Genomic DNA, 10,920 nt, shown 5'->3' with positions numbered 1-10,920 from the left:
TTCTCAATGGAGTGCGAGTCTGTCTTACCTACCTTTCCAACCCCAATGATTTCACCTTTCTTTCCATTTTCAAAGGAGACATTACCTCCTTTGAGGTCCTCAAGTGAAAGAAATTGGTTCTTGCTTCTAGTCATGTGCTTAGAGCAGCCACTATCCATGTACCATATTTGGCTGCTCCCCTTCACTTGGACCTGCAAAAGAAAATCAGGGATTAGTCTTACGAACCCAAACTAGTTTGGGTCCTTTTCTATAGGCAAAAGGGTGAATTAAGTTCTTTTTAGCCCATCCTGGCAGCTTATTTTTCTCTTGAACAATTTTTTTGTTCTTTTGACTAGCCTTTTCTTTTGTAGTACATTCACTTTTATAGTGACCAGTCTTACCACAATGTGTGCAGATTTTATTCTCAGGAAGTGTGATGTACTTGCTTTTGGGACTCCACTTAGGTGCCAGGGTCCCGTAGCCAAGTCCTCTCTTATTACTACTGTGGTGTTCTTGTAGCCATGAAAGTGCATCAGAAGACTTATTCATTTACAAGTTCTGTCCAGCTCATGCTTAACCTTGCTTAGATCTTCTTCGAGGACTCTTATCTGCTCATCTCTTTTGTACAACTCATCTTTTATTTTTTCTAGATTTTCTTCTAAGGTGAGAAATGAGGGATCAACTTTCTTCTTACCTGTTCCTAATTTCAGTTTTAAATTTTCAGATATAAGTTCTAGCACAGTGGTGTCAAGTTCAAGAACCTGGTTCTTCAACTCAGCATTTTTACTATCACTTTCACTAGCCCCGAGTTCCAAATTTTTGCACTTGGCTTTCAAGATTATCCATTCCTTAGACAGTTGTTCCTTTTCTTTGTTTATCACCTCAGATTCATCAATAAAATCTAGAAGTAACTGATCAGATAGACTTTCTTTAGATAGAAACTTAATTTTGTCTTTGAGATGAATCATACTTACCTCTGATTCCTCATCAGATTCTCCAATGGCCATAAGTGCTTGCTCATCTCCATCTTCATCTTCTGAATCTTCATCTGAGCTTTCTCCCCAGGCAGCAACCATAGCCTTTGTTGATCCTTTGTTCTTCTTCGGATGAACCTGTTCCTTCTTCCTGTTTCTTCGTTCATCCCTTTCCTTTTTCCATTCAATTTCCCACTAAGGACAATTTTTGATGATGTGGTCAGTCACATTTGTAGCATCCCTCGTTGGTCTGTTTTTCAGGAACCCTTGGTTTGTTGTAGGTTGCACCTCTTGAAGAACCCTTTCCTCTCATTAGATACTTCTTGAAATTCCTTGTAATCATAGCCATTTCATCCTCTTCTAGATCTGTACCTTCAGTGATTCTGAGAGCCAGGCTCCTTTCCTTCTTGGGTGCATCCATCTTCATGGTTTGCCTTCTAAGTTCATAGGCAGTGAGATTTCCAATTAGCTCGTCCAACTTGAGAGTGGCAATGTTCTTTGATTCCTGAATAACAGTTATTTTGCTTTCCCAAGTGACTGGCAAAACTCTTGTCAAAATTTTCTCAACTTTGTCTTCTTCAAGGATAATCCTTCAAAGAGACTTAAGTTCATTTGTTAGTGTTGTGAACCTTGTATACATCTCTTGGATGGTTTCTCCTTCCTTCATGGTGAAATTCTCATACTGAGAATACAGAATTGTTCCTCTTGATCTCTTTACTTGAGAAGTTCCTTCGTGAGCCACTTGCAAAAAGTCCCAAATTTCTTTGGCAATGGTACAACTTTGAACTCTACTGTACTCGTTTGGACCTAGCCTACACACAAGCCATTTCTTGGCCTTAGCATTCTTTTCCCATTTCCTCAAGTCCACAACATTGCAGTCAGCTCTTGTTTTTGGCACATCTACTCCTTCAGCATTCTTCTTCAGAGTAGCCAGGGGACCATCAGTAACAATGTCCCATAGCTCATAATCCTTTCTAATGATGTGATCTCTCATCCTGTTTTTCCACCAGGAGTAGTACCGGCCATTAAAGAGTGGAGGCCTTACAGTGGATTGTCCTTCCCAGTTCCCAGGTGGTACACTAATCTTGATCTGTTCCTAAGGTGTTAGCCTCTACAAGGATAACCTGCTCTAATACCAATTGATGTTTTATACTTCAATACCACACAAGGAGGGGGGGGGGGGTGATTTGTGTGACGACCAATTTTTCGCTTAAGCTGTTTAAGGAAGGACATGGTTCTTCTAAGTGTTCTTTAACCTACTATTGCAAAAATAGTAAATGCGGAAAGTAAAGAACACAAGTATTTTACGTGGAAAACATCTGGCTCAAAAGGTGAGAAAACCACGACCCACTTTCCAGTAGGATTTTTCCAAATTCTCCACTAAAATCACTGAGCCAAAAACAATATTTACAAAAACTCTTTGTAAACCTAGGACTACCTCTAATCCCGTTGTAGCACACAGCCTCAACTGTTGCGACAACTTCAAGTTAACTCTAACTTGAAAACTCTGAGTACCTAATACAATTGCTTCTAGATAAAGCTGAAAGGTACAATATGAAACCACCTACTACAATTGAACTAGAATAAAAGACAGACACTTGGAACTGGTTCTTCTATCTGGTTCAAGTAGCTTCAGGTTTGCACGCTTGAATCACACACGAACTGCTTTCAAAATTACCTTGCTATTTTGCTCACAATTCACGTTTAACTTCTGCTTATGTGCGTTACCTGTAAAAGAGAACAACACTGATATTTATAGAGTTAGTAAATAGAGATTGACTAGAATTTTGATGCTACTCTTCCTTGGTGGAAGAGTTCTAGTTGATCTCAACCTCTAACTCCTTCCCTTTCTTAAACCGTGTTCTCTTTGAGTAAGGAGTCTTTCTCCTTATCCAATATGCAACCTTTTCGATCAGGATCAGGAGATATCCATATCTGTGCTCTACTCGGATGAACCTGGTTTATGTCTGAGTTCCTTTGTCAGTCTTCAAAACTAACCTTTACTTGGGCCAACACTAAGATTTTCTCCTCTCCTCCCCTTTCCTCTTCTTTTTGTTTTTTTGTTTGTCCACTTAGTGGGGAAGATTGTTTTTGGTACTTCCACTCGTTTATTAACTGCAAGTCCAAAACCCTGTTTTTGTGAATGGTGATTAGGGTACGTTAACAATGTAATTTCAGTTTATCCCAAAAAAGAAAATGAAAAAGAGAGAAACTTATCTTGTAGGCCTCAGCAAATAAAACCCTATTATTAATTTGAGTTTATCATACATACTATTCGCTGTCCTGATATGCAACGCAGCTTTGCCTATTAATTAATGCAGGATCGTTAGGAAATACAAATGGGGCAAGATGCCATTTGGTAAAACGTGAACCAAAAAATTACTAGCTAGATAATAAGACATTTATAGTCCAAATTCGCACAACATAGTACTCCTTTTGTGGCAAAGCCAATTATTGGAGATTATATCGATCACAGCTCCATATTCTTATCTAAATTTACTAATCGGAGATGAATTTCGAAGAACTAATTCCGCAGACACAAAAAGATTACTTGACAGCCACACTAATTTCTAGTATTTACTTTCGGAAGTACAATGTTCGTGAAATCAAGTACGTAGAAGTAGATGTTCTCCACTCATTGACAGGACAAAGGAAATTAATACACTGTCTATTTGCAATACAATTTACTAACTTTTATCATTAGTTTACTAACCACATATAACATATTGATACTACCAGAAAATAGAAACAATTAGATCTAATTGATTTTTGAGTATTCAAGTAGTGTAAAAAATTATGTATATTTAGTTAATACTCCTATCAATTGCAACATCGAGGATTACTATCTTTTTTTTTTGTTTTTTGATAGGGCAAAACAAAAAATATAAAAACGTGTCCTTAATTATCTGTCTACTGGAGACAACAAATCAGCCACCACATGTTATGCCAAATTAATATTTCAGAACACTAGTGGTATATATTAGCCACCCAACCCACCGACACTAATGCCAATACCATTGAATTTTGTAGCGCCACCTTTTCCCTTCCTCTCATTCTCTCCCTAATTTCACATATCCGCAGAAGCTTCAAGATATAGCTAAAAATCATTCTAAATAACTCTTTACTGTTTCAAACTTTACCATTAGTATATTTGGTCATTTGACTAATGAAATAATGTCAATCTAATCAGAATATGTATCCAAAGTGTGTGAATTATTCTGATAAAGTTCCACAGTTGATTATGTAACATTTACCGAACCACAATTTACAAATACTAATAGTTACATAACGAGTGAATACATAACGAGTGAATGCTCACTTTGTCAAAAATATAAATTAAAAGAATAAGACCCCTCATAATGAAGATTGGATTGCTACTTCTGTGCGTTATAATTAAATTGTACTTACTGGTTTTTAAAATCATGGATCTGCAGTGATTAAGATCCAAAACAAGGCTGCTAACTAAGGAGGAATTATTAGTAATTAGAAACAAGAAAAATTAAGGTTATAATATATGACTAGCACGTTCGGAGAGTCAACATACATGTGCCAACTGGTCCCCCCTTTAATTACATCCACTACGTATTTTTAACAGCTAACTTTCTTTTTCTCCTTTCTCCAATCTCTACTTTCCATTTCTACTCTCCATTGAAGAAAGCCTCCCAAAAATGGAGCTTCCCTTTGGGAAATACTCCACTTCAACTCAAAGAACCCCAAGAATATTCATACTTCTAGTTTTAGCAGTTATTGTTCTGGGTCTTATCCCTCTTTATCACCCATTTAATTGGTACCCAGCAGATTTATTAACCCAATATCCATCTGAAATTTCACCCACTACATACCATGCTGAGGAGCAGAAAATAAAGATTAAAGAGCCAGAAACATGTGATATTTTCAGTGGAGAATGGGTTTGGAATCCGGATGGTCCATATTATACGAATATGACTTGTTTTGCGATCCATGAGCACCAAAATTGTATGAAGTATGGTAGACCGGATTCTGATTACTTGAAGTATAGGTGGAAGCCTAATGGTTGTGAGCTTCCCATATTCAACCCGTTTCAGTTTTTAGATATGGTTAGAAACAAGTCTTTGGCACTTGTTGGTGATTCAGTTGGAAGAAATCAAATGCAGTCCTTGATTTGTCTCTTGGGCCGGGTACCGTTTTCTTCTCTGCAATTCATCTTAATTTTGCTTAAAGTTTTCCTTAATTTTCCGTCCATTTCCATAGATAGTACTTGCTGATCTGCGGTGAATTACTGCTTCTAGCTTGGATTAGTAACTAGGATGTACTTAGCTTATTGTTGAGTTCATAATTTAGGATTAATTGAGGATTTGTCTATCTAAGGCTAGAAATTTTCAAGAGATAGGTGGAACTTTCGTGGAAGACGCCATTGATGGGTTAACGCGCGTATTATTTTTCCAGAATGAAGTTGTGAAAGGTAGTAAAATGTACTATAGGATTAATGGGGAAAATGATTATTAACAGTAAAATGGAGGACTGGAAATGTAAGATTTTGTACTCATTGCGTTGGGGGGCTTGGACTAATCACAACCTCGTGAGTATAAAATGTGATAGAGCATGTTACGACGTCGTTAAATCACATCTAACTATGCAAAGTAGATGCCAATCTAGTCATAAACCACTATCAAATTAGAATACATTAACCATTTAATAATTCATTGTCCCTCAAAAAAATAAAAAAAAGATACAAGAAAAGAAAATCAGATACTTAGAGGAACATTGAGTGACAGCGTGAAATTTGACATATTGAATTTTAATCCTCGGAAGGTCGCTTTTGTTCCCAATATTATAGTACGACTATTTAGCTAGATCCAAAGAGTTTTTCCAATTAAAGTGTATATCTTAAAATAATGTATGCTGACAAATTATTAGAGAATCCAAGCCCGGGAAACGCGGGATCATAACTTGCTTCTTAGAAATGTCTAGACAGAAAAAGATAATTGTGCCCTTCTAGAGATTTGTTTGACTATGTTATTAACAACTATGACCATGGCTCTTGTATTAGTTAATTAGTTTATTACATTATTATTATTATTTAGATACAACTCTTTTATAGCAGGCCCGGGAATATTTTCGGAACAACCTGATTCTTGCTAAACACCTCACATGCTACTGCATGTGCCATAATTAGTGTTAAACTAATCTAGAAACAAATCTAAGTGAGAATGATCAACGAAGTAATACAAAATTTGATCTTCTTTTCTTTCTTTTAGGTGGAATATCCTGAGGATATATCTGATAATCCAGATCAAGCTTTCAAAAAGTTAAGATACAAAACTTACAACTTTACATTAGCAACATATTGGTCGCCATTTTTGGTGTCAACGAAAGAAGCAGATAAAGATGGTCCAAGCCATACTGGAGTCTTCAACCTTTACCTTGATGAAGCAGATGAAAAATGGACCAACGAAATTGAAGGATACGACTATGTAATCTTAAACGCCGGCCACTGGTTTGCTCGGATTAGCGTCTACTACGAGAACAACCAACGAGTTGGCTGCAGGTACTGTGGACTGCCAAATGTCACTGCACTCCCACTTAACTATGCATACCAAAGGGCATTCAGAACTGCTCTTAAAGCCATCAATGACTTAGAAAATTTTAAGGGTGTAGCGATTCTTAGGACTTTTGCACCTTCTCATTTTGAAGGTGGGGACTGGAATAGTGGAGGGGATTGTGTAAGGACAAGGCCGTTCAGAAGTAATGAGACCGCGTTGGAAGGTCAAAGCTTGGAGCAATACCAGATCCAAGTTGAAGAATTTAAGGCTGCAGAGAAGGAAGGGAAGGCGAAGGGGAAGAGATTTAGATTGATGGACACAACACAAGCAATGTTATTGAGACCAGATGGTCATCCAAGTAAATATGGGCATTGGCCAAATGCGAATGTGGTATTGTACAATGACTGTGTTCATTGGTGCTTGCCTGGTCCTATTGATTCTTGGGCTGATTTCTTGTTTCATATGATCAAGATGGAGGGCACCAGATCCCTAGAGGAAAAGCTTCAATGAGAGAGCTAAACAATACAATGTACTTTGATTTTTTATTTGTTCAATTTATTTTAGGATGTTGTCATTTAAAGAGGAGCTCTGTTTCTTGGATAGTTATGGTTGATGTTAAGATGTAACCATTGCACTGTCAGAAAATGAGGAAAAAAGCCTTGTCGAACTTTATAGAGCTGATGATATTTCTCCTCATAGACCTAAGAGTATATATGGTTGCTGCAGCTATTGAACAACTTGATCAAGACTCCACTCCTGCGAGTATGATTCCAGTTTGCCAAAGCCATAGTCCTATAGCTTACAGGAAAAGAATATTACTGAAAATAGAGGATACAATTTTTTATCATATCCTGGCTAGCGGATGCAATTAATTTTGACCAATTCTGAATTTTGCCCATCAAATTTTAGTGTTTGGTTCACCTTATTCGTAAACTTTCTACTTTCTACCGGAGACAACTAATCAGTCACCACACGTTATGCCAAATAATTGTGTTAGAACACTAGTGGTATTTATGAGACACCTAACTCACCGACAATTTTCCTCCCCCTATTTCTAGTTCCACCAGCATTGCATATTGTACCACCACTTTTCCTCCTTCAACCCATTCGCTGCCTAGAATTTCACAAATCCACAGAAGCGTGACACAGAGCTAACAGTCATTTATTACAAATGAGTAGTTCTAGGCTGTGGGAACTTTTTAATACTTCTTCTCTTAAGGTCCATAATAGATGACCAATTTGCTTCTAAGATGTCTATTAAGAAAATATTAAATTCTATATAAAAATACTTAGTATGACTAAACTACCCTTAATTAAATATTTAATGTGAGGAGTAAAAAAACTTTTTAGGAATATGTACATAAAAATAATTTTATAAAAACAAATTGAATTCTTTTTTACTATATAAATGGACACTTATTTTGGACCAAAATAAAAAAGCAAATTGATCACTTATTGTCGACCGAAGGGAATAGTATTTTAAACGTTTGGATTAATATGTTTAAATGTTTTACGGAAGGTACAAATGACTAATTTTTTACTCCTTCCGGCCCACGATAAGTGACCAATTTGATTTGGGCACACCAATTAAGGAAATACTAAATTCTAGACAAAAATAGTTAATGTGACTAAACTACCCTTAATTAAATGTTGCAGCATAGTTATAGTAACACTTACTTCTCTTCTCAAATGTGAGGAGTAAATGACTGTTTACGGATACGTATATGAGGGTAATTTTGGAAAAACAAATTGAACTTTTTCTTGATTATATAAATGGACACTTATTTTGGACGAAAATAAAAAAACAAATTGGTAACTTACCGTGGACTGAAAGGAATAAGATTTAGAGATAAATTTGAACTTTTTCTGACGAAGGTTGAATTACAACACACTCCATGGTTACTAAATAAGGGGAATTGTACTTAGTACCAAGAAAAATTAGGATTATAATGTGATTAGGTCATTCAGAGAGTCAACATACATGTACAAACTGGTCCTCCTTAACTACATGCACTATGTATTTTTAACAGCTTACCTTTTTTCTCCTTTCTCGCATTTCTAATTTCCTTTTCAACCTTCCATTGAAGCAGAGCGCAGAAATGGAGCTTCCCTTTGTGAAATACTCTACTTCAGCTCAAAGAACTCCAAGAATATTTATACTTATAATAGTTTTAGCTGTTACAGTTCTGGGTCTTATCCCTCTTTACCACCCCTTTAATTGGTACCCAGCAGATTTATTAACCCAAAATCCATCTGAAATATCACCCACATACCATGCTGAGGAGCATAAGATAAAAATTATAGAGCCAGAAACATGCGATATTTTCAGTGGGGAATGGGTTTGGAATCCGGATGATCCATATTACACGAATGTGACCTGTTCTGAAATCCATGAGCACCAAAATTGTATGAAGTATGGTAGACCTGATACTGATTACTTGAAGTGGAGGTGGAAGCCTAATGGATGTGAGCTCCACATCTTTAACCCGTTTCAGTTTTTGGATATGGTCAGAAACAAGTCTTTGGCAATTGTCGGTGACTCAGTTGGAAGAAACCAAATGCAGTCCTTGATTTGCCTCCTGGGCCGGGTACCATTCTCTTCTCTGCTATTCTTATTAATTTTGCTTCAGCTTTTTACTTTCTTCCATTTGCATGGACACTACTTGCTGATCTGTGCTGAATTACTGCTTCTACATTATTATGTTATAGTTTATCTTAGTTTGGTGAAAACATTAGCTTGGATTAGCTAGTTGGATGCACTCAGCTTTAGCTTGGTGAATGCATAATTTATGGTTATAGAAGATTTGGTCTACCTAAGGCTAGAACTTTCCAAGATTTAGGTGAAATTTTTAGTGTTTTAATTTCCGGAATGAAGTTGTGACTTTTAGAGGAGAGCTTTGGCGTAATTGGTAAAGTTGCTGTCATGTGATCAGGCCTGATCACGTGTTCAAGCCGTGAAAATAGCTTCTTGCAGAAATGTAGGGCAAGACCGCATACAATAGACTCTTATGGACCTTCCTCGGACCCGCATATAACGGGAGTTTATTGCACGAGATAATTTTATCCATGGTCATTGAACTTTTGTGTTTGTTACCTAAAAGTCACTTTTCTTTGTTTAGTTACGTAGAAATCATTCAACTTTGTGTTCATTACATAAAAGTCACTTTTCTTTCTTTTGTTACACAAAAATCATTTTACTTTGCTCTAGTTATCACAAAAGTCACATTTTTACTTGAAAAGTCTATTATGCCCTTGATATTATATAAACCTTCATATTTATATAATACCTTCTATATTATATACTATATAATATATTTTTAACTATTTATTTTACTTACAAATAAAATAACTTAATATTATTTTATTTATTATTATTTTAATATATTCGTCTATTTAATTTTTTCTTAACTTTAATTTTCAAGATATATTAGTAGCGTTAAAAAACTAAATTTTTTCAGCAATTCTTTTTTTTTTTGAATTTAATTGACCGACCAAAGTTGGTCGGTAATTTTCGACCAACTTTGGTCGGTATGCCCTTCCGACCTTCAAAATACCTTTTGGACGGTTATTGGCCATTACCGACCAACTTTGGTCGATTTTTTTGGACGGTTTTTCTCGAATTTCTAGTAGTGTAATTTTCCAAATAACCAATTGCCCAGGCAAATCCCCAAGAAAATATCCCCAGCTAAAATCGCATGTAGTATCTAGGGATTTTCCTTCAGATTAACATATGATTTGTTCCTCATTTTCTTGTTTGTTTACCTGCGAATTTTCTCACGAAAATATACTTGCCGATTTATTTCTCTACTAATATATATTAAAGTTACTGACAAATTTAATAACGCTACTAATATATTTTGAAAATTAACGTTAAGAAAAAATTAAATATATGAATATATTATAAAATAATAAATAAAACAACATTAAGTTATTTTAATTTATAAATAAAATACATAGTTAAAAATATATTATATAGTATATAATATAGAAGGTATTACATAAATATGAAGGTTTATATAATACCAAGGGCATAATAGACTTTTCAAGTACAAATGTGACTTTTGTGATAACTAGAGCAAAGTAAAATGATTTTTGTGTAACAAAAGAAAGAAAAGTGATTTTTGTGTAATGAACACAAAGTTGAATGATTTTTATGTAACAAAAAAAAGGAATGTGACTTTTGGGTAACAAACACAAAAGTTCAATGATCATGGATAAAATTAACTCGAGTAACTTGATTGAAAATGATAAACCTTGCATAATTAGTCGTAGAAAATTTTTCCTGTAAGGAAACTTTTGCTTGATGACAAATCTGAAAATTTATGGTACTTAAGATGAGCATTAAGATAATTTTCTTCATCCTAGGAAGGAATTTGTAGTAAGAAGAAGGTGCTTTTGGTTTGAAAGTTTGGGAAGTAAAAAAAGTAGTTTTTTAGCTTCGGTAA

General features: G+C 35.4%; 2 protein-coding genes across 2 annotated transcripts in view; both read left to right on the top strand.

Annotated features, from left to right (window-relative positions):
* On the top strand, positions 4,534 to 7,171 carry LOC109205420 (protein trichome birefringence-like 19). The gene is made up of 2 exons (XM_019368133.1): positions 4,534 to 5,110; positions 6,191 to 7,171. The coding sequence occupies exons 1-2, from the start codon at positions 4,622 to 4,624 to the stop codon at positions 6,983 to 6,985; spliced, it is 1,284 nt and encodes a 427-aa protein (XP_019223678.1). The 5' UTR covers positions 4,534 to 4,621; the 3' UTR covers positions 6,986 to 7,171.
* The window catches only part of LOC109217467 (cytochrome P450 724B1-like), a 7,957-nt gene continuing 5,611 nt past the window's right edge, over positions 8,575 to 10,920 (top strand). The window contains exon 1 of the mRNA XM_019381723.1: positions 8,575 to 9,063. Coding sequence (XP_019237268.1) covers positions 8,575 to 9,063 — 489 coding nt within the window. The remainder of the gene's footprint in view (positions 9,064 to 10,920) is intronic.

Source organism: Nicotiana attenuata, chromosome 2 (genome assembly GCF_001879085.1).
Source record: "Nicotiana attenuata strain UT chromosome 2, NIATTr2, whole genome shotgun sequence".
In the NCBI taxonomy this organism is placed as follows: domain Eukaryota; kingdom Viridiplantae; phylum Streptophyta; class Magnoliopsida; order Solanales; family Solanaceae; genus Nicotiana; species Nicotiana attenuata.
This window is presented reverse-complemented; position numbering and strand designations above follow the sequence as displayed.

Bases quoted from the DNA above. Each gene is read 5' to 3' on its own strand.
- LOC109205420 (XM_019368133.1), top strand. From the start codon at position 4,622: ATGGAGCTTCCCTTTGGGAAATACTCCACTTCAACTCAAAGAACCCCA. The intron at 5,111-6,190 runs GTACCGTTTTCT...TCTTTCTTTTAG, and splicing joins TGATTTGTCTCTTGGGCCGG to GTGGAATATCCTGAGGATAT.